At 37.6% G+C, this 25,148-nt stretch overlaps 1 protein-coding gene across 1 annotated transcript in view; it reads left to right on the forward strand.

Moving 5' to 3' along the window:
* Positions 1-25,148, forward strand: part of pdlim4 (PDZ and LIM domain 4) — a 50,071-nt gene that overhangs the window by 14,757 nt on the left and 10,166 nt on the right. Inside the window, exons 3-5 of the mRNA XM_067375584.1 lie at positions 9,894-9,975; positions 19,056-19,255; positions 21,689-21,852. Of these exons, the coding sequence (XP_067231685.1) occupies positions 9,894-9,975; positions 19,056-19,255; positions 21,689-21,852 (446 nt within the window). The remainder of the gene's footprint in view (positions 1-9,893; positions 9,976-19,055; positions 19,256-21,688; positions 21,853-25,148) is intronic.

The raw sequence follows: 25,148 nt of genomic DNA on the forward strand, positions 1-25,148 counted from the left end.
AAGATCCATTTGAGGGTTACATTAGCTGTGTAAAATTTATGCACCGTATAACTGCACTTATTAGTCGAGAGCTCGGGAGGGCAGGGAGCAAGAGATTTAAAGGGGCCGCGCAGACTGAATCGGTGCATAGTTAATGATGCCCCAAAATAGGCAGTTAAAAAAATTAATAAAAAAAAAATCTATGGGGTATTTTGAGCTAAAACTTCACAGACACATTCAGGGGACACCTTAGACTTATATTGCATCTTTCTACGGCACCTTTAAGTGTCTCTTTTCAAACAGGTTTCCCAAATGCTTTTGGTTAAGCCAAAAGTTGATATGTTGGGATGTGAAAATTAGGATTATGTTATGTTTTTCATGTTGTTTCTGAGGGTGTTTACACGACAGCGACGTACTAAAAATACTTTGTATTTTTTATGTATCGATGACAATGATGTCAAAACGATCCCTGTTCACATGGATCCTCAAACAATTCAAAATGTTGCATTCTGCTGCCAGGCCACTTTGTAAATTAACACTATGCTCCTATAGGCTGAACATGTAATACACATGTCATTGTTTTCACAAATTCGCAATTTTGTGGTTTACATGGTGACGATTAGGGCTTCAACTAATTATTATTTTGGTATTCGATTAATCTGCTGATTATTGAAACGCTTAATCGACTAATCAATTTTTATTATACTGGTTAATCAGTATAGCCTGGTAATAACTGACTCTGCTACTTCACTTTGCTTCGTAGACAGAGTCTGGAATGGCATAATAGAGAAGTGTTTTCTCTCTCGCTAGGGGGCGCTTGTCTGAAGTTTAAAATCATTGGTTACCCGTAAGCCAATCAGATACGTTTAGTTATGACGTATGTTATGTGCCTTTACAGCCGCATCGAAGCACAGACACCATGCATCGAACTCAAATCTATGATTGAACTTCCACTGTAAACCTGTTGTAAACACATGATAAGACAAATGTTTATCAAACACTCTTCTTGTTCTGGCTTCAGTTTGGAAAAGAGTTGAATGTTCTCCATAACAGAGCGAATTGCATCCCGTGTCTCGTTTCCCATTTCCGCGGTCGTTTCGGTTTTCGATTTCTCTAACCTACAATGTAAAACTCGGCGCTTAGCATCTACGTCACGGCTCTCAGCCCGCCCTCTGTTCGTTGATTGGCCCGGCTGTTTCCCGACCGGTGGCAAACAGAAAGCTCTGACGCTGTATCAGACTGAGTACAGAAGCGAAATGAAATTGAGCGGAAGTAGGAAGTCTGACGTAGTCAGGCTATAATCAGTATGCTTTGTTCGATTATTCCACTAGCAATTAGTTAAAATACTTTATATACTTATATATATACTTGAGTTATACTTTAATATTTCAGCTTCTGAAAGTGTATTTTTAATGAATTTGTTAAAAATACTGTTAAAATGAGGAAAAGTGTTTTTATTTAGTCTGGGAATTGAAATAACTTTTTAATACACTCAAAAAAATAACTTGTTGGTCTAACTTAATTCAATTATGACACCTATTTCCACACAGTTGAACTGATTTATTTGAACTTAAGCTAGGTTAATTGTACTAATGAGTGAAATTCATCCTAATTGAATGAGATCACACCAGTTTCATTTGACGTATTCTGTGTATGTTTCCTGAACATAATTCATTCTTGTTGATCCAACCAGTGCTTTTTTTGTTTTTTTTTTGTTACCATCATGGTGAAGATGTGCGCTTGTGCTTAGGTTTTGAGTAGCTGTTGTACACAGACATACATGTTTCATGACCATTGAGAGGGGAAAAGCTGATGACCATATGTAGACTGTGTAAATTTTGTGCTGGCCCTCAAACTAATTTATTTATATTTCTATAAAAACTAAACTAAAATAAAACTTATTCATATGCTAAGTAACATTTATAGCATGCAAGTAATGATCAGATAAAGAACTTCTCATTACTGGCTTGAGCACAGTTAATGCTCATTGAGAACAATATAAATTTGTTTTAAGTAGCCACCTAGAGCCTAACCACAAGGTCTACACTTCAGCATAATGGTAACCTCAAAAAATCGACATAACATAAACTCTTTTAAATGTCAAATATAACTGAACTTCAAACTTTAAAAGGTATTTCCCTTTACTAAAAAACACATTAAACAGCACTTAAGTTCAACGTTTACTGTCCCAATCTTTCCCTACGCAAAGCATGCTGGGAACTAGAAATCCACTGCCCAGGTTCAATCAATGCAACATAAATGATTCATGTAGTCCCAACACAAATGGTTTAGGTTGACCTAACATTTTGCAAATTTAATTTCATTTAACATAATACAATTGAGTGCGAATGCCAATTAAGTAAAAAACTAAAGATTTGTGTTGGTTCAGCTTATTTTATTTAAATAAACTGAACAAGCAGCTAGAATCATTTTTTTGAGTGTAAGAGTAAATATATGAATATGTAATATTGTGCAAAAATTTCAGAAAAATGCTCCTCTCTAGATTTCCCCCTTTTTTTTTTTTTTTTTTTTAAACTATCGAGTTTATGGTCACTGAATGGCTTTCCTGAGGTAATATGTAATATTTTGTGACATATCTGTTTGCAAGCTGTTTTATTGCAGTCTTTCTGTGGTTGAAACTCCGATTAAATGATTACATTAGAGCTGGTTTCATTTCAGTAAATTGTACTGTATCTTTCAACATACTTTTTAATATTCATTCATGTTTATTTTGTGCTGTAATAGTAGAAAAGAGGAATAGGCGCTACAGCGATCTGTCACTCCACATTAAAGAGTGCCAAAACCACATGTATTGTTTGAATCCTGTAGTAAAATTGACAGAATTTAAAATGTAAGACTTTGTTTTATATCAAAAGAAACCTGATCTGTCTTATCTTTCGGCGTGCTGTCTGGGTCCTCTATGCTCTGTGATGCATCTTTCACTGCATGAGAAAATGGACTCATGTACAGTGAGTTGGTGGCCCTACATGACAGCATTTTTTGTAGTTATGCTAAACATCATGTTTTATGCTATGTTAAACTCCCACATTTTACAGGTTCGACTTTGTTTGCACTATGCACTCAGAAGCGCCGTGCCTTCTTCTATTGGATTTAAACCAGGAGGGCTACAGTGCCCAACTGGTCAAACAACATTACTGCAGGCCCTTTAAATAAATCATATGAGATCAAAAGACTATTCGACAACAAAAATATTTTTCGATAATTTTGTCAACGTTGCTGATAATGTCGTTTCAGCCCTAGTGGCGATACCGGTATCGTTTTCAAAAAATTGCACTTTTAGGTGCCCAAAATGCTGTTGTCATGTAAATAAAAAGGCAAAATGCATAAAAATGTTTCAGTTTTTAATTGAAAACTGTCTTGTGTAAACGGCCCCTTAGTTTCTGTCTCATTGGTTGCCTAGGTTTTTGATTATTCCTTTTTTTTTTACCATGGTTACTGATTATGTTTGCCACCTGTTTTGTGTTTGGTTTCTTGTGTTTATATGAAGAGTTCAGATGCAAAAGTCGCTAAATGCCACCTCTGTCAAAACTGAGTTAATGATATTGAACGAATGGGCACATAGTATACGTTCATCAAATACTTTCATTTCAAATCTGCTAAATCCAAGCATTAGCCCATTCAGAAATAACGTTTCGTTGACAGAAACTGCTAAAGGCCACTTCCCTTTGTCAGCAAAAGCCTCTAAGTCCACAGAGGAACCAATCGGAAGATGCAGATCGAGTCATATGATTTCAAGATGAATGGCTGTGCGCATATGAGCCACTTTCAATTGCCGAGCTGCAAGTTTTTATCATGTCTTGTCCATCGCTACAGTGGAAAGATTTCGTGAGTATCAAGAAAACACAACAGTGATCCTTTTGCTGCTGTAAAACTGACAGAAATGGATGTTTTACTGTCTTGTTGTCCAAAGAGGTGGACGTTTTTGCAAAAAAAGTCAAATTTGTTAAATACCAATGAATTGACTAAAGTGACATTTTTGAAAATAAGGCATTTCAATAACTGACTAATAACCTTTTCATTGCCATTAAAGTGAAATTACTGAACCTAAATGTAGGAGCCTGGTAAAAAAATGCTCATTTAAAAGAACTGTAAAATGTTCGTTTCTTGAGTTTGTCGGTTTTTGTCTATGTATCATACTAAAGCAAGAATGGGCACTGTCCTGCAGATTTTATTTCCATCTCTAATAAGGCCTGGGCCATGAAGCCGGTTTAATTTGTGCCAACCCTGGGTTTTAGGTACCATAAAAGCGGTGTGGCTTTTACCAGTGTTCATTGCCATAGTAACTTACTCTCCACGGCTGACCTGCTCTGTAGCAGGATTTATTCTGGGTGAGAGATCTCAAACTGAGCAAAGTGACACATCTCTGACGCAGTGAAGTCACACCCCTTACAGCTCTTGCTTCAAATAAAAGCAGTTTACAGTGAAAGAGTTTTAAAGACAAAATCACCTGATTCCTGACAATGATTATTTATTATTTATATATTAATTATATAGCTCTGTCTATTACATATTAGCAACTATATCAAGCTTTTAGTTTAAATGAATATACAGTAAACATATACAGATAATATGTAATATAAACAAGCTTTACAACATATATATCAATAAATAAAGCTTAAAAATGTTTGAGTCACTGTGGACTTTTATAAATAAGCTTGTTTCACTTGCACTCGATGTTTTCTTTTAGTTGTCCTCTCTTGAAGACATCTCTTTTCTTCTTGCTATGTAAATGTATTTACATTCTTCAATTGTTTATAAAAATCTCTTATTATAAATCGCAGTTTCACTGTTTGACATCATGTGATTGGCTATTCACACTTTCTTGTGCACACACTCATGAACTCAGGATCAAAGCCTGGGTTGACAGCATCATTGTACCAACAAAAAGTTTGGATGTGTTTGGTATTGTCAGCATAAAACTAATCCTGTATCCCAGAGTTTCCGAGTTGTTTTAGAGTTGACAAAACCAAACGCATCCAACCCAGTTTAGATCAGGTTCAGCATTTTCTGTCATCTCAGGGTTTGATTCAGAGTTTTGCACACGCCTAAAAGTGTGACATCTGCAGCGAACAGCCGGTCATAGGAAACACGGAAACAAATGGATTTGCAATGGTTGCTTTGTCGCGTCCAGTGTTGACAGCCTCAAGCTGTTGAGACGTGTAGACGTGGTGTTACCCATTATAAAGAAGCGTATTAATTACCATGGTAATGATGACTGCCTCAGTTTGCATAATCTTGCATTGCATAATCACCTAATATCCAATCATTTGCATGAGCAATAGTTTACAAATGTTTTATGCAGAGGATCTGCTCCTGTTTTAATGAATGAGGCCCAACTTCAGATACAAATACATCCACAATACAAATGTACATAAGTACTAAATAAAACTGATCATACTGTTGGAGTATTATGAAATATGACGACAAATTTTGAAACTCTATTTGAGCAGTTCATTGCTGTGTGTTTTCTGGAAACATCTGCGTATTAGTCACCTTCCTGAAAATGGAAATGCAACAAAGTAGCGAAGCCAAAGTAAACCTTACACTATATTGCAACTCAGTTACTCATTGAAGAAATCCCAACCAGAGGGGAAAAAATTATAGAACTTTGGACATTTTATTTTAGCAACAGAGTTGTAAGGCATGCACTTGTAGGCATGCTAATGGGATGGCCTGTTTAAGATGTCTTTGTTATGTCTTTTTTTTTTTTTTTTTTTGGTATTTCGGCAGTATATAGTACATTGACAATTTTAGTTTCAATATAATAGATATTTTTGAGCCAATAAACCCACTCTTACCCCTACACCTAGCCCTAAAACTATTTCTTAAAAATAATATATACAGTATAAAGAAAAATGTAACAGACGGATAAGTGTAATCACCATAAAGTATTTATCGCTAAAACGTCAAAAATGAGAACCAAAGTAGTCCAAATTATCATTTTATGTTGTTTTTTTTGGTGTATTTTGTGATCTTTTTTTGGAGTCACAGCAGCACTTGTTTTGTATCCCACAGCAAAACAAAATAAATTTTACATAAGTAATAGTTGAATGGTTACAGAATTGTTATTCATTTTTAAGGTTATAAACTGAGGTCTGGTTTAACATTGTGTAATATTTTGGCAGGACAGAATTTAAAGGGGACCTATTATGCCCCTTTCATAAGATGTAATGAAAGTCAGGTGTCTCCAGAATGTGTCTGTGAAGTTTCAGCTCAAAATACACCACAGATCATTTATTATAGCTTGTCAAATTTGCCCCTATTTGGCCGTTTTTGTGTGTGTCCCTTTAAATGCAAATGAGCTGCTGCTAGGCCTGGGCGATAAAACATTATTATTATTTATCGACAGTACATCTAAATTGATAACGATAGAAAAAATGTTTGATATAACTTTCAATATAGTTTCACTTAAATGCATTAAAATGTAAACAGACATGAAGTTCGGTTGCATGAACAACTCAATCGCCACGTTAAATCAGAACACACAAACACAAGAAAATGAGTGCTGTATGAGTGTAGGAAATGCACAAACTGTGTTTTCAACCACACAGAATCTTTATTTCTGTTACTTCTGTGATCATTTGAATATTTGTATTGAGAGTTTATAGTTCAGATATAAATACTAATGTTTGTTATCGATCAAAATAGAGCAAATCAGCTCTTGAAAGAAACTTGGCACTGAAAATGACACATTTATCGATATTATTGATAGGCTATAAAATAAAAGAAAGATTTGTTTATTTTGTTGTTTGCCTTAATTAAAAATGCATTGGTTAAATTCAAACATTTTTTTTCTACTGGTCTTTTTTAAAAAAAGTTTAATAATTATTTCAATAATTATCAATACCAAACAATATGAAACATTATATGGTGATAATTTTTTTAGCTGTATCGCTCAGCCCTAGCTGCTGCTCCCGCCCCCTTTCCAGAAGAGGGCGGAGCTTTAACAGCTCAACAACAACAAAGCTGGAGAATCTCACGCAGCCAAAATGAGGATTGTCAGTAACGGTGTTCATCCTTACATTGTTCAAACCGGAGTCGACACTGATGGAGAGACTCAGGAAGAAGTTACAACTTTTAGACGTTTCTGAATGGTTAGTGGATAAATGTATGTAGTTGCTGTGGAGTTGATTCAACTCATCCACTAGCATGTGCCGTCATGTTAATCTTTTGTGCAAATCCAGCGTTGAATTGACCCTCATTTGTGAAGCAGTCGGCGTAAAACGACGGCATGACAACAACACTCAACTACAACAACTCTTCCTCTTCTCTAAAGCAGCCCAACATGGCCTCACCCCCTTTGTTGCGTGTAAAAGAAAATATCCCCCTTTTGCATTGAACTTTGAGCGTTGTAACTTTGCAGATGTTGTTTATGCTCAAACAGCAACATTACACACTAACTCAAGTTTAAAAAGTGAAATCATAATCAAGGACCCATTTAAAGTACATGAGTCATCTGCATTAAAACAATGCGATTGCAAACATCTCAATGATCATAAATACAATAGAATCAACTGATTAATTCCATGAATTAAATATTTCTAAATAAGGATTCATAAACATGTCTATATCTATAATGTTGTTCATTTATAAAACCACACTTATTACATTCAAAATACATACAAATACTCGTGAGATCACGCTGAGAAAAAACCCATGTGTCCTCATGAGGTCATTCTCCATTTAAGTGTTTATGTCTTTGTGTCTCATAGTTGAGCTGATAGGAGACAGATTTTGAAAAGCCTCACAATGCATAATTATGTGCCACATTCTGAATTCAAAATTGCTTGATGGATTATAATGGAGAAAGAGTGGAAACAAAATGGCACATTATGTGCGTCATCTCTGCCCACTACATCTGCCTCTCTCATTTTCCTCTCATTCCCCAACACACAATACTTCACGTTGTTGATTGAGTAAGAGTATGACTATTTATTTGTCATGTCTTGTGTGAATTTTGTAATGTTTCCAAATTGTGCAGGCTTTATACTTAATGTGATACATTTGTGTTAGCTGAGTTTAAACGTACTACTGTGACTGGAATGACCAAATCACGGCAAGTAAATCCATAGAACAGTAATGGTATTGCTATTTTAGGAAATTACAAAAACAAAAAACAAAACAAAAAAACACATTGAATGGGACCGTTTTTTGCGCCCAAACGTAAGAATGTCAAATGACTTACATGTCATTTTATTATGTTCCAAAACATGCAGTATAGGTGAATGCGATAAATTGTCCATAGGTGTGTGTGTGTGTGAGTCCCAAGCCATGTAATGGGGAGAGTTGGGGAAAGACCTGGCAACCTAAATCAAAAAGTTATTTTTTCATCGGATATCGTCCATATTGAAATGAAAGCATGCCAAAAATTGGTGCGCAAACAGTAGCTCAGGTAGGTCAAAAACACAAGAAGAAGACAGAATAGAACAACATCAGCGATCACAGACAACTGCATTCGAACTCGATTTGACCATTGAGTTTGCCAAAAAACAGTAGGTCATTTGTGCTGGAATTTTCACAGAGGTTATGTGAGAAAAACACAGACTTGGCAGATTCGGACAGGATTACAATCACAAAGTACATCTGTGAAACACAAATTTCTTTAACGCCCCCCCTGGAAATCTTGTCCCATCCAAATATGGCTTTAAAAAGCAGATGCTTCCAAATTTGACTTGACTTATTTTAAACACATCCTACTCTGTATTTTAACATTTCACCACGTTTCGCTCTGAAGGGTAAGTGACATAAAGCTACCCTGCCCACACATTTCTGTTATACTGTGAAGCCCTACATGCATCAATATGTTCCCACTACAACCATTTATATGCCTACTGTCTGCTGAAAGGGTCTCTTCATTCAAGTGGGTAAATGGAAAACATTCTTTAATCAGTCACATCCAGATGGCTTTAAGTCACTCTGACATTCATTTCTAAGTCATTGCCTCATTCTGCCACATCCAAGCCAACTCAGAAGGGGGTGCATTCATGCTCCAGTGATGAAGTTTCCATTATGGGAGGGACCACAGAGGTTTCTTTGTTGCTCAGATCTGCTTATAGCTGTGTGCATGTAGGTGTAAGTGGAGTGGGGGCAAAGGAAAACCGTTGTCTTTGTTCTTCCATTTGGTCAAATGATGCCCAATATCTCAAGCACATTTACTGTACCCCTTATATTCTCTTTACTATGAGTAAAAACCTCATTCTTGTTCAAATGAAAATCTCCCCAATTGGACACCTTATATATTTGTTAATTAGAATCAGAATAAATGAAAGCAATACAACCCATACCACCATAGCTTACAGTTAAGATTGAATTTTTACAAATTTTCTTTTCATTTTGAGGTGAAATATCAAGACATGGGCATATCTGAAATGTTTTTGTGAGATCCACCACCAATCTCGGGAAATCTCTACTGTTAGTAGCTTTTGTAACATAAAGGGTTTTTTGTCATTTGTGTGTACATTTGTTCTTTATAAAACATATTTTCTTTTCAATGACGATACAGTCAGTATGTTAGGCAAAATATATTTTGCTTTAGGTTAGACTATATTAAAGAACATCTGGACTTAGTCATCCATTTGTTGAAGATATTTTGACTGCCGAAGTATAGATTTCATCCCACAGTGAAGAAGTGCTCCACACATCAGAACAACTAAAGAAAATCATCTCAGTGGGAGAAAATTTATGCGTGGATGCACTTCTACTTGAATATTGTAAAGTGACGAGATGAAAACACAAACTAATAGAAGCACCAAATGCAAACCACAAGGAGTGTGAATGGATCGTTGATGTCAATCAATAATGTTATCAGATATAGATAAAGAGAAACAGATTGTTTTCACAGATGTATGTAGATATTTAGCTTCATTCACCTAATCTTTGGTTTTGTTCTTTAGATCTGGAAAGGTTTGGTCTCCAACTGGAATAGAAGAAAACAAGACAAGTCCATACACCGGAATACTGGAGTCTGAGTCACAGGTATAAAGGGTGTTGGCATAAATTTCAAACCTTCACATTTGATGTTGTCATAGGATACTGTTACAGACAGCTACATTTACATTTTAATTCAAGGGGATTTAGCAGATACTTATCCAGAATGATTTTACAAAATGTTTTAGTTTCACATGTGAGCATGTTGTGATCGGTTTCATTGCCTAGCAGCAGCTTCATAGAAATATAAACAACTACACAATGCTGAATTGTCTTAAAATGTACAAAAAAACATATATTTTTGACTCTTCAAGTGCCTGCTCAAAGTCAATCTCATGGGAGGCCAACACTGTCTTTATGTAAAAATATCAAGGCAAAGGGACCAACAACCTCTTGTACCCCAATACGCTCACTCTTGAAGATGTGTGAGGAGGACGACACGGCTTTGGGTCCTCCAACATGCGATCCGTAATGACCTCCCTAAGGTCCTGCTTAGGCCTCATCCGGGATCGCCACCTTGATCCTCGGCTCCTCAGAGGGGGGTTGTGAGCTTCCACGTTCGCCTTCTGACTCTCCCACCAGGAACTAGTCCCAGGCATTGGGAGACTGCAGACTGAGCTTTTGCCCCTATGAGCCTCTCCACTCCCAAATCAATGACAGTACCAAAGAGGCACTGGGGGTACCAATGAGGCTCCATGGCAACATTAGCAGCCATAGATCGGACAATGGCATGGGCTGTCACAGGGCAAGATCTCTGGTCCTGCGGAGTTGCAGCCTCAGGTGCCAATCCCTCACTGCCTTCCAGGTCCTTCAGGAGGTCTGTCTGGTAAGCCTGCAACACCGCCATGGTGTGCAAGGCTCCACCGGCCTGACCTGCCACTATGTATGCCTTGCCCACCAGCTGCAAGGTGAGGTTGGGGAGAGGTTGTTCACAAGCGTCTATTCTACCTGGGGCATCTTCACATATCCTTAAAATGATTTGACTGCGAGACAAATATGTTTTTTTTTCCACAATCTCAATAACTCATCAGGGAGATCAGCATTGCTGGTCACCAGCAAAAGGTATGTTTTGTTTGCTGGGACCAGCATGGGATGCTGGTGTGCTGGTGGACCAGTATATGTTTTCTTTTGGGTGCTGCTATGATCCCAGCAAGACCACAACAAAACTTGTGTATGTGTTACATATCATGTTTCTTAGTGTGTGTTCAAAGTTAAATAAACACCAAGAAAATTTTCCAAATTAATTTTATTTAATAAAGAAAAATGCATGTTGCTGGTTACATGTTTACTGGTACACAGTAAAATCCTCAGTGTTAAACAAACACTGCTCAATTTTCACTGAACACTGAAACAATGTTGCAGTTAGTGAACTAATGTAGATTCACTCTACAAGTGATGTTTCAAGTATAATTCTTTTGAAATTATGGTGTTTTATGTAATGTTATCTAGTGTAAATGATAAATCCCTTTTGACATTTGTACTGGCAACTGTATACAGGCCTCCATGGCACAACCCAGACTTTATCAAAGAATTTGTACTTAGTACTGGCTACAGATAAATTCTTAATTGTTGGTGATTTAAACATCCACGTAGATAATTAAAAAGATGCTTTGAGATGGGCATTTATAGACATTCACTGTGTCAGGACTTACTCATTGTCATAATCATACTTTAGACTTTAGATAGTCACATGGAATCGATATTGATGTCGTTGAAATTCTCATTATCTAGTCTTATGTATACACCATTTAGCCAAGGCTTCAAAATCAACTCCTTGTTACAAACATCAATCCATCACTTCTACCACTAAAGATTGCTTTATAAATAATTTACCTGCTTTGTCTCAACTCCTCAGCATACCAGTTAGCTCTTTTTTATAGCATTTTAGACACAGTTGCTCTGCTTTGTGCTTAAAGGAGAACAGTCCTGATGCCTTAATGTGAGCAGCCCGGAAAATGGAACGCAGCTGGAAGATAAAAAAAACTAGAGGTATTTCGCATTGTGTGGAAGGATAGTATTTCTACCTACAGAAACAGCTAAATCTGCTTACTTTTTCAGAAGAAAATTAATACAACCTAGGGCTGGGCGATGTATCGAATGCTTTTGTCGCGCATTTCTTCAGTAAAGCCGGTTCCCTGATTGCCGCTAAATCGCCATCACCTGCTTTCAAATGAAGCGGCATTTAATAGACAGAGCCGTAGTTCACTGATAAGACACGCAATATCGCGTTCAATATCGACGGCGATACATATCGATATTGAACGCGATATTGCGTGTCTTATCAGTGAACTACGGCTCTGTCTATTAAATGCCGCTTCATTTGAAAGCAGGTGATGGCGATCAGGGAACCGGCTTTACTGAAGAAATGCGCGTGACAAAAGCATTCGATACATCGCCCAGCCCTAATACAACCCTAGATATTTATTTGATATAGTGGCTGAATTAATGAGAAATAAAGAATTATAACAAGGTTTAATGTTCAGAGAAGAAGGCAGGAACCGGCAATCATTCCAAAGTAAATTTAATCATAAAATAAACAAACAACAACACAAAAGTAAAGCGCCAGCCCCTCATGGACAATTGCCACATAAAAACATAATAAAACACAACATAACATCCAGGCCTGGTCCTCTCTCCTCCTTCACTGTCGTCACTCCTCCTTTTATCACTCCGGATCTCTCCTCCGTGAGACCTGAGGCTCCTCGCTCCATTCCCATGGCCCTGCCCTGCTTGCCATAAGCATCAGCTAGTTCAGACATATCTTAACAGCACAGCAGTAATGACTTTATCAGTTTATTTACTTACAAGGCTGATACTATCAGAGAGAAAATTACCATGCAACATTCTGCTACAGTATCACATCAGACAGTGCACTATATCAATTCCATTTATTCTTTGCTACAGGGAAAGATGAATTGTCTAAACTTATTACATCAGCAAAAGCAATGTGTATGTTGAGATACTTACAGAAGTCCTTGATCCTTTTCTTAATATTGTTAATCAATCATTGCCATTAGGATATGTCCCAGAACTTTCAAGCTGGCTGTTAATAAGCCTCACATTACAAACCACAACTTGATCCTAGAGAATTAGTTAACTACAAACCAATTATGAATCTCCCTTTATTGTCAAAAATACTTGAAAAGGCAGTATCCTCACAACTACGCTCCTTCTTAGAGAGAAATGGTTACTGCAAGGACTTCCAGTCAGGATTTAGATCATGAGATGGCTCAGTACTAGGACCGTTGCTGTTGACCCTGCACATGCTACCCTTGGGAGATATCATTAGGAAACATGGCGTTAGTTTTCACTGTTACGCTAATTATACTCAGCTCTACATTTCTTCACGGCCTGTCGAATCAAACAAATTCATAAAACTATGACATCACTGTTTACAGCAGAGCTGCTAAATAGCTGAACTGAACTCATTTCATAATTGATGAACTTTACAGTTATTCAGCTGAACTGAATCAACACTGAACTGACTTCAGCTGAACAATGAGACTATTGTCTTTTTAGAGCTGCTTTACAGCAGAATTGAATTCTGTTTTCATCTTTGCCCATTATTTTTCTGTTTATCACTGTAAAGCTGCTTTAAAACAATCTGTATTCTATAAAGCATTATATAAATAAAGGTGATGACTTTTCTGCCGATCAGTCTGGAAGGAGTCTTGCCATCACCTCCAACTCATACGCAGGGCCACAGGAGGAGGTGGTAGACACAACATCTGCCTCAACCCTCTCCACATCTAACTCCTCAGAGCTAGATCTGGCCAACAACATGTTCTTGACTGGTTTAGAAGAGGCCACAGAGTGGGCTTCCCTGTCGAGAATAGCCGCGTTTCCACTGCCGGGCCAAAGGCGGGCGTGCTAGTGTGTGCCAGGGCCGGTTGCGTTTCCACTGTCCGGGGCTTGATCGTGCCTCTTCGGTGCTTCCTCGGTGCCAAAGGCACGGGTTTTTCGGCCCGCCGAAAACCTTGGTCCAAAGCGGGCCAGCTGGGGCTTGAGGCGCGGTTGAGGTGAAAGGCGGAGCTAATCGTAGTCAGGTGATGGTCTACACGCTGAAATGGGTTGGGTTGTGTGACGTTTGATCAAGGGAGGTGTGTTTAAGGGCGGTTTTTAGATCAGCGCTGTGGAGCTAGCGGACCGACATTGGAAACGCAACTTGATTTTGGCCTCAGTGCCTAAGGTCTGTGGCCATAGGCCCAGCCCGGCACGCTGTTAGCCCTGGCTCACACTGGCCCGACAGTGGAAAAGCGGCTATTGATATCCTTGGAGCTAGTGGGTGAATTTCAATAAACAGATAAACCCGACTCAAATGCTAGCTCCACCTGTGATCAACCACGATTTAATATTCTGGAGAGCAAATATTACTATTTAGCTGGAGCTCTATGGAAATTTGCTTTTGAATTCAACATGATGCTGAAGTTTTCTTTGTATTCACTCATGCAATAAAAAATAGCCTATGTCAGCCATTTTGTGGCAAATGAGACAGATGGTCTCAAATCATTCTTGGCTCTGACACTGGAATCAGTTGGGCATTGCACAAATCTTCAGTAAAGTCACATTCACATTTGGTGGCTGTGTGTCATAACGTCTATAAAGTGTTTCAGTAATTTCTCGAGCAGATGTGTGCCTCATGCTGAGATGTAAGTCATTGTGGCTTTTGCCATGGCCACTGGAAAGTATGAATGTTGAAAATCTGTAAGAATAGCGATAGAACAAGTCACGTCATTTCCAATGGAAGTAGACACAGCCAAGAATGTGGTAGAGCCAAAGAATTTTTCAGAGGCTATATTTTAACCCAGCCTGTGTAGGTCAGAGCATAACTAAGGTATTGTTTCACTGCTCGGAATTCTTGTCACCAGCTGTAATATGAGACAGCATTTCTTTTATGAATGGAACAAAATTGCTCATTCCTTAAAGTTGATCAAATATGATTCACCAGGCTTTTTAAAACCCTCTTTTACAGCCCTAGCTATTATTATTATTATTATTATTTCTTTGTTTGTTGCCAGTTGCCATTACTCCAGTTTTCAATCACATGACCCTTCAAAAATCATTCTAATGCAGATTTGCCCAAATGCTCAAATTTTATTGATGCTCAATTATTAATAATGGTTAACCAATAATGTCAATAATCCTAAATCTAAGAAGCTAATTTGTTTTATGTTACTAAATATCTCAAATATTGTTTGGTGCATTTTGCATACTGTCACCTATTTTGAATTTAAGTCTTAAATGAAAAAAAATCCTTAATTGTGTCATTATTGAATGAATATTAAGTTGCTAGCTCTATATAACGTGTTTGGAGAGAGAGCGGTGATGTTACGGGGTTGATGCTGGGAGTGGGTTGTTGTAGTCTGTCAACAGCAGCCATATGGTTTCCATCATGTCCTCCCTTCAACTTCCCTTGCAGTGTTCAGGTCGATATCAACCTCTATAAATCACGGGTCATTTTCCCACAGCAATCCTTAATTAATAAAAGAAGGTTTGAGGTCAGTTTTGATTCATACAGTTCATTGCTAGCAGTCCGCTGTAGTAGCAAGGCAGTTTGGTTGGTTCTGAATGTTCTGGCTCTGTGGGCAGTCACCCAGAACCAAAGGGCATGCTGGGATATCGCTGTAAAACAGGTCAGTGAAACCTGATGATGGTCAGGATTTATGAGCAGACACAATCACTCCTCATAAATATTTCCCTGGTCTTTTCTGTGTTTCTGTTTACTTTTGGAATGTAATGAGAAACTGTTCTCATTGGTTGTGTTTTGTGTTGAACCCCTTCAGACCTGATATCTTTCATTTGTAATTCTTTTCACGCATGCTAATAGGTCTCTGGACCATTCTGATCCCTTTAGCACACGTGAGGTTAGCTCTTAAGAACCACACTGTTTTTAAACTGTGTTGGCTGAAAAGGTTGTCATGTAATATTTCCCCTGAAATGAGAAGTATAGTGATAAATGTAGCATGCAAAAGGAGAGTCTGTTTCAACCACTGCTGCTATTTCAGTGATCCTCTGCATTCACTGTAATGCAGAATAGGTTAAATAAATCAATTTAATGAGACATAAGCCTTATCCAGATTTATTAAAAAACAAAACTGTAAGCTTATATAGTGAAAATTTATGTTTAAAAAGGTAGAGAGATACAAATGAATGGTTTTCAGTGTTAGACTACAAAACTGGCACTTTTATAAGCAATACACCAGATGTGTAGACTAGTAAATCTGCCATTTTTATTGCAGTTACACCCATTTGTGGCAGACATGTGAACTAAAGAAGCATGCATCTACGTTTCCTTTCCAGCAAAGGTCAGAACAGATATTATTTCTAAATATTATCATTATTATGTGCTTTAGATAACCATAACTAATGTTTCTATTCATTTCAGTAGTAATCAGATAGTGGTTGAATCACTGACCAAATAAAACAAACAATGTTTATAAAACAGCAAATGTTTATGATTGACGACAAATGCAATTTTGCCAGTTTCAAGACCACAGTCTGCAAGTTTGTGGCCTTTGATCTAATTTATTTTCCAAGATTAATTTTTGTTTAGTATTGTAGCCATATTGGCTCCATGTTGTCTCTAAAGGATTGCTGGAATTCCACATGTGACAGGATCTTGGTCAGAATTGTCAAATACAATAAATAAATAAATGACATTTAAATAAATAACTTTAAACATAGCTGTTATACACTATGCCTCTTCTCTTGGAAGCAAGAAATCGCTGTATTGTAGCTTTAACAAATACTGACATTCACCAAAATACCACTCTGGTGGTAAAGAGAAAAAAACCTGTTGAATCAAAGCTCATCACAAGTAGCTTTTCCACAAGCTGAGGTAAATACTAATATACATATACTTATGTATACTTGAGTGCAGGGCTTGATATTAACACCCACCAACCCGACAAACGCAGGTGTATTTCAGCAGTGGCGTGTAACGCAGTCAGTCCTACTAGCCACTTTGGTGAGTTGAATTTTATATACAATATATACATTTTTTTCAGTGACTTACTTGTTTCATTTGCTCTGGATGAATATTGTTGGTGTTACAGGGTTTGAATTTTGGCGTGGGATTGCAGAAATAGCTCATAAAGTGCGCATACATAAAATCTAGAACTAAATTGAGAACTGCTTATTGCGCTTAAATAGTCAAATACATACAAAATAATGCCAAAATGCTGGTCTTGGTGAGTATTCATGTAAACACAGTCAGTTATGTTTTTAGTAAACATAAACAGTTGAGAAGGAAAACACGTGTAACAGCATAATGGATCCGTGCGTCTGGTCTTAAAGTGACAGCAGCCTAATATAAACCTGCTGCCAAATTATGAGATAATATTAAAAATATCTATATGGCAGTTTTTCACCATTTTCTCCAACACCATGGTATTAATGTCAGAATTGCGGCCAGTGAAAATGCTGAGTGGCTACTAACTTTGGAAAACCACAAGCCACAGTGGCTGGTGAGCAAAAAAGTGACACCTGTTTGATTCTCAGTAATCTCAACGTTAGAAACGAGTCGATGAAGTTTGTTTATTTATTTTTTTTATCCCTTATTATTTCAATCTGATCTTTATCAGTTTGAGCTGCAGATTGTTTTGTAACCCTGTCACAATGTAATACAGCTTTCAACTGTTGTTGAAGGATGAGGGTAAAACAAATACAAAACTATATTTCATGTTCTGTATTTCATTTCAAATTCAATGAGGGCGTTTACAAAGATACTGGTGCAAAGAATTCTGTTTTTAACATTATGAGTAGAACTCAAGGGAACAAAAGATTATAAACGTGTGTGATAGGAACCTATTAAAGCAGTCATATTACTCACACATTGTTTTAAATGAGCAACTAGGAGAACAGCTGGCTTCTGTCCACTCAAAGATGAGAAATGCAGTAAAAAGCTTGTCTTGTTGCCCAAACTGACATTTTGAACTGTAATACAGAGTGATATGAGATCGTTTTCATTGACACAAGGCTAAAAACAACAGACAACAGAACCTCTTCCTTAAAGGGATGAAAATATGGTTTGCAGACTAATCCTTCTGCTCCCTGCAGAGAACTGCTTAGATGGCACATTTTGACTTGTGTGAACATTTATTCCTCACCCAAAAATGAAAATTGTGTCATTATTCATTCACCCTTGGGTCGTTCCAAACCCATATGCTGTTATTTGTTTCTTGGAACACAGTAAGAAAAGCCACACACTTTGGAAATGACTTCCGAGGGTTGGTTCCATACTTATTTTTCCTTATTCCTCTCTCGATTCCCAATGGTTTGGAGTCAAAGAATCTACTGTCCCGTGATGATGCCAATCAAAAGACTTCTAAAGTTGCACCAATATCCAGTTAAGCATGCATCCTTGTTGAATAAAATAACTAATTTTTATATTTAAGATTTATATTTAGATTTTTTATTATAGTGTATCGATTTCCACAAAAATATGAAGCAGCACAACTAAAATGTTTCTTCAGCAGAAAATCTAAATATTAGAATGATTTCTGAAGGATCATGTGACACTGAAGACTGGAGCAATGATGCTGAAAATTCAGTTTAGATATATTCATATAGAAAACATTGCACCCAGTTTTTGTGATCAGTTGTTTTGTATAATGATTCATTTGACAGCACAGTTGACTAATTTGGTACCATTCCTTCAGAATTTTCACCATAATTTATTATTTAATGATTGTTTGAAATTTACTGGCGAGTCATTTCCAGAATGCAGAGTTTTACATTTGGCAGCCATTCATACCGAATAAAGTTAAACTGTGTAACAAAACATCTGCAAAGGATAGCACAAATAAGTTGCCTTAAATGACTGCTAATGTCATAAAATGGCTGCTACAACTTATAATGAAAAGCTGAGCTGACCAGAGACGAATATGTGAGATGGGAATTTGTGAGCAACAGTAAATATTTACATATTTCTGAGTAAGCTGTTTATTGAGAGCATGTCAGATCTGTAAACCTGTCAAAGGCTGTTTTATTGTTCCAATCATAGTCATTTACAATTTGGATGGGATTAGCTCTTAGCTGAAACACAGCGGATAATTTGCTCCGTAATTTTTAGTGAAGAGATTCGGATGGGATTCTAATCACAAAGTATTTTTTTTTTCTTTTTACAGACCTTCCGACCAATCAGCAGTGGCTATAGCCCCACTCCCAAGAGTCCATCCCCCAAGAGTCCCATTACAGGCGGTGTGCCCTACAATAACGGCAACTCGAGACCTATGTACAACAATCCAGCCGGACTGTATTCACACAATAACGGCAATGGTGCCCTGCCCAAGCAGATGGCAGGCCTCAGCCTGGGCTCTCCTCAAAGGTGTGCCATTTTACAGTTTTTCACACATGCTCAAGAATAACATCATGTATTTTTCTTTGGAATAACAATTGGACCTGGAACGCAAGGTAAATAGGGTCAATTCTGATTTCATGTTAACTGTACACAGCTAAACTCTAGCCAACACAAACTACACCGGTTTTGCAATGGTACAGCTGCCAGAAACTGATATTTATGATGCTCACAAGGCTGTGAAAAACATAGTGATTTATCAAGGAAGCGATCTTGAGGATCTTTCCCATGTTGAAAATCTACAGTGCAGGTCCTGTCTTCACTCAGAGCACTTGCACACAACAATAAACATTTCAGACTGAAATATGTTACAGCTCTTCATGCATATTGTTATGTAAAAATGAGTTCATGAGTTCACCGAAGCACTGAATTGGATAGTGACTGGAAGAAGTGAAGAGTATTCAGGGAACATCTGCTGATATTTGCAAACCTGAAGCACTAGTGTATTTGGATGTTAGATAAAAGTAATCGAGAACCATTTGGTTGCTTGTAAAACTTGCTGTTTACTTTGAAGATGACAAATGCGCTGTTTATGAATTCCTCCTGTACGTGAGGTAGAAGTTGTCATAACACTGATCACTCTCATGGAAACTTCCAACGTGAAAATCCTTCAAAGTATCTGCTGTGAACTTGGGGAATCAGTTCCTTCAAAGACCTTAACACATAACACCAGTCAAAATAGTTTGGACACGACTACTCATTCTTTATTATTAGAGAAATTCTTGTTAAGCTGTAATTTGCAAAATGAATATGACTTTCAGAAATATGCTCTGGTCAATTTAGTGCATTTTAAGTGCATTAAATATAACTTGATTATTTACACAATGTCATGAACATTAATACGATCTAAGTTGACCCGTCAATGTCGTTATTATTGTATTTTTTATGCTGTAATTATATTAAACGAGATGAAAAGAAAGTCATCAAATCTATTGATAATACTCACTTATGGTTCTCCTATTATTTTCATATTATAAATGATATCTAGGTGGTTTTGACGTTTAAAGAAATATTACAAAAGTACTAACTAGTGATCGACAGATATATATATTTTTTAAAGCTGATATAAAGTCGATATACACTGCCCAGCCAAAAAAAAGTCAGTTTGGATTTAGGCAAATGCTTAAGAGTCTATGGATGGACCATTATTGCAGTGATTCTTACATTAACACCGTTCAGTATTTATATGGGAACCACTAGCAGAGTGATAAAGTAACACTGAAGCAGATACTTAAGTGACTAATTAAGTATTGATTGTTCGATTATTGAAGACACCTGATGATAATGAACAGAATCTCTGAAGGAAAGAGAAACACAAGAACTACAACTTACAGCTGTTACTTCCAGCCACAGCCTTAAATGAAATCAACTGAAAAGACATTAAATCTTTCTTATTACTAACTAGACTTTATTTCTGTCATTTGTCTACAGATCTTTTTGAGAAGTAACAGAGGTTTAGATGTCAATGTTTATCACCATTATGGTGGTCGGTGTTTCATTTAGTTTGGCAGTTTGACTCTTTGCTTTTCATGTCAGTTTGTGGTCTTTGTAACAGTGCTTATACTAAAACATATTTTGCTGCAAAGGAAGTCATTAACAAAGATGATCAGGTGATATATTTTTCATCAGATTACACACATTTTTATGCAGGCTACAAAAGATCTAACAGCTAAATTTGCAAAGTTTGTAAAATTAAATTTTGATTAGATATTCAAACACTTGTTTCAATTATATAAATGCATATTTGCTAGTTAAGAAAGTATTATTACTTTCTTTGTTTAACTACTCTGCCTAATAATTTATTAGAAAGAATTTAAATTGGAGCTTGGATGCTCAGGCACCATAGTATTAAACTCATGACTCCCAGCATACAAGCTCCCATAAAAAGTATTTCAGTATATAGGTCCTGCTTCCGACACATTGGCCCCACAGAGAAATTTACTGACTTATGTTTAAAAATGCTAAAATGTTGCACTTGGTGATATATATTGGTCATCCACTAGTACTAACTGTTTGGAAAGTGATACCTGGAATATTTTTTCATGCCAGCAATAACTAAAACCTAAAAGTGGAAAAACATCTTAAATCCACTCCTATTTGCACTTGAGTGTTATACTGTGATAAAAGAATGCTAAGTAATAAATAAGATTTCCAACATTAACATCTGCAAATCAAGTACAAGATTCAGCTTTACTGTGTCCAAACTTTTGACTGGTAGTGTGTGTGTGTGTGTATCTGAATATTTGTCACAAATGTGTAAATTTAAACCAATTACTTTGGCTTCCATTCCTTCTTTTATGAATAACTTGATGCACTGAGAAAGTGTTTTGTTCAGTATGAAAGCATATGGCAATAGCAGATGTTTCTGGAAGAGAAAGAGATCTGGATATGTTTTCCTTTCAGTTTCAGCCCTGAACCACCAATGAACTCATCAGGCAACCCCAATGGTTTTGACACACAGTCAGACGTCTACAGGATGCTTCAGGACTACGAGGAACCTGTGTCAGCTCCCAAACAATCCGGCTCCTTTAAATACCTGCAGGGAATTCTGGAAGCTGAGGATGGGGGTCAGTTTTACTTATTTATTTCTCTCTCAGAATGTATGTTAGAATTGTCAGATATACAATGATTATCGCTTCAGTATGTTCAGAGGAACATAATGATGCTGCATTTTATCCCAATACATCTCTATTCGCTTGTTACTAGAAATGCTACACCATTTCGAAAATTGTCACACTACTGAAAAGTGTATTCAGTAAATGCACTGTCCTGGATTCTGAATTATTTGGTCCAGATTCCTCAGTTTTCTCTTGGAGGCTAAAATCCCCTTAAAATGTTGTGCTTCGTGTCATATAATCCCATGGAGAGGCTTCTAGACCACGGTACACTTACGCCTTGCCATCTCTTGCACACTAAATTGAATCCCCATGGAGCCACAGGGATCAAGGATCAAGTGTTTAAGTGTGTAATTAGTGGTATTCGTTGACAGGTTTGGTGTGGTAACCTGTCCCAGCAGTTCTTGGGAATAACGCAGAGTTAATGATCTCACTTTGGCACAACAACAGTCAGATGAAGGAGGCGGGCACTGTTGTAACATTTACGGGTAATTTTTTTATCCGGATATTTCCTCATTCAGCAGCAGGATGGTTTTCTCCACTGAGCTCAAGCTACGCCAGCCCTGGCTTTAGGCTCAGCACGAAGTAGAAAGGATAGGAGGAGGCCTTGGCAGCTGTGCTCCATACTTGGCCATATGGCTCTGTCCCAAACGTGCCCTAAGGCTAACACACACCCGTGATTTTCTGCATGGAGAATAGTATCTGATTGAAGTGTGAAGGACATTAATTCCAGCCATCTCTTGTTCCAGGGACAGCTGCTAAGCACTTATTTTAAGAGCTTTCTCTGTTTGGGGCTAAACAAGGCCTCTTCTTTTAATTCTCTTACTTACAATTTAATCACCCCCAAGTCGCTCAGTTGCATTGAACACAAAATGAGAATTTTTAAAGAATGTTCTCTGATGAATAGGTTTGTGAGTGAATTAGTGGAACAGCATAATTTAATGCAGGAAGTGGAAAGACAGAGTTGGTGGGGAAGTTTTGGAGAAAAGAAGAGCAACAATTAACTTTGGGAGTCCAGTAATAGGAAGCCACAAATTAACAGTGATTAAACCTTATTTAGGCCAGTGGTGGTCAACTCTGGTTCTCAAGATCCATGCTGCAAAGCTGAGCTCCAACCCTGATCAAACACACTTGAAGAAGCTAATCAAGAGGGGCTTTCACACCGGGTAGTTATAGGAACTTAGGCCTAGTCCACACATACATGGGTATTTTTATAAACAGAGTTTTCCCATCCAAACAAGCAAGGTTTAAAAAAATCTCCATCCACATGAAAATGCAAAAACACACTATAAAGTGCTGACAAGAGCATGCTAAACCAACAGGTGGCTATATAACCCTAACCGTAAAGCCATGTTGGCCAATCAGAAGCCTGAAAAAAAAGGTTATTATATTGTATATTATTGGAATGTAAATGTGTAACAGTGGGTGAATTGTATCTAAAACAAAGAACGATTTAGGGAATTCACTACTGCATTTAAATGCGGCTGTCACTCCTGAACAAGTTACATTCTGAAACAAGTAAAAAAGGACGAAACAATAAAACAATTAACAATTAAAAAAGGATGAAAATCCAAATTAATTAGCAGTTATTAGCAGCAGTATTTCGGCTACATCTGCCATTGACTCACCTCATGAAACCAAAGGAGATAGCGCTGCATAATCTGACGCCAAACAGAGGAGATAACAGTGCGCCCTCCAATGTCACAAACCAAAATCTCCAGTTACACCGGTGAGTGAGTTTTAGTGAGCTGATATTGCTTTTGAGTTTGGACGAACGGCCATTTTGAAAATACCCATGTTCGTGTGGACAGGGCCTTAGTTATAGGAACTAGCCACTAGGGTGGCTACTAGTTCACAGAGAACTAAATGTTCCAATAGGGCCATTTTCCTGGTTGCAATCGCACCACCAGTAGTTGTAACTCTGAAGTTACGTAAGCCGCGTACTTGAAGTTGTTATTGTGACTTTTATTTTGACGGTGATTAGATCGCCAGAGCTCTCCCATTCTCCATCTTCATTAGTTTACGATCTCTTTAGCAGTTCAGTGTAATACAATATAGATAAAACTATTTACCGTTGGTGAATTTTGTATGAAAAAGTATTCGCGTTGATGCCCAATGTCGCTAGCTGAGCAGAAATACATATTCATGGTTTGATTTGGTCCCTTCAAAGTCATGTTGGATTTTCTCCTTAGGGATAAGGTTGAGAGGTCCATCTTTCACTGTTTCCCATGTTTGTAGAATTAGTTTATGGTGTAAATATGTTGGCTATAAACTGTGTGTGTATACAGCTTTTTTAAAAATGGCGGGTGTTGGTGTTTTGCGTATGTTCGGCCAATCATCGTACACTTACGTTACTAGTAATTAAGTGTGCTGGGTTAGACCCTACTCTGAAGTAGAAGAAAATTTAGTTCCCCCAAAAACTAAAATCATTCCCAGTTCCTGTGGTGCAAACATGGCAAAAACCAGGTACTTCCTCCATTAAGGCCAGAACACACCAAGCCGACGCCGACGAACTAGTGGCGACGAAAGCAAACTGCGGGGTTGGCTCACGTCGGCAGCATCTGTGTTCAAAGTTGCCCTGACACACCAAACCGACACTAAACAGCCGACGGACCAACGAGCTCCAAAGCTGATTCAACATGTCCGAAAACAAGCCTACGAGGACCAACTTCAGCCGACGGTGCAGAACACACTGAGAAAACTTAGTCGGCCGGCGAAGAAAAACTGCCCGACGGCCAACCGTCGGCTTGGTGTGTTCCTGCCTTTAGTTCTAAGAACTATTGAAAAGCTTCTTCCAGTGTGAAAGCCCCTAAAGTCTTCAGAATTACTGGAAAGTTACAGGCGGTTGAGTAAACACTGCAGGACAGTGAATCTCAAGGGCCAAAGTTGCCCAGCCCTGATTTAGACTATTATAAATAATGTTATAAAATGTTGATATTGTCCACCAGACAAAAAAATGGAGAAAAGAATATAAGATAATTTGACACAAATGCATAGGTTTACTTCGGGGTGTCCAGCCCTGCTCCTGGAGGACCACTTCCCTGCAGAGTTTTGCTTCAGCACACATGCCTGGAAATTTCTAGCAAAAATATTCTTATTATGAGTGCCAGTTTCTGAGGGCGATGGGGGATTTCACTGCCTCTTCTTTTGAAATCTCATATTCTGTTTGTTCATTTTTCTTTCCTGGAAGAGATACATTTTATCCCCACATATCCCAAAGCAAAATTTTAATAAGCAAATACATTTTA

The sequence above is a fragment of the Chanodichthys erythropterus genome, chromosome 22 (assembly GCF_024489055.1).
Source record: "Chanodichthys erythropterus isolate Z2021 chromosome 22, ASM2448905v1, whole genome shotgun sequence".
NCBI lineage: Eukaryota > Metazoa > Chordata > Actinopteri > Cypriniformes > Xenocyprididae > Chanodichthys > Chanodichthys erythropterus.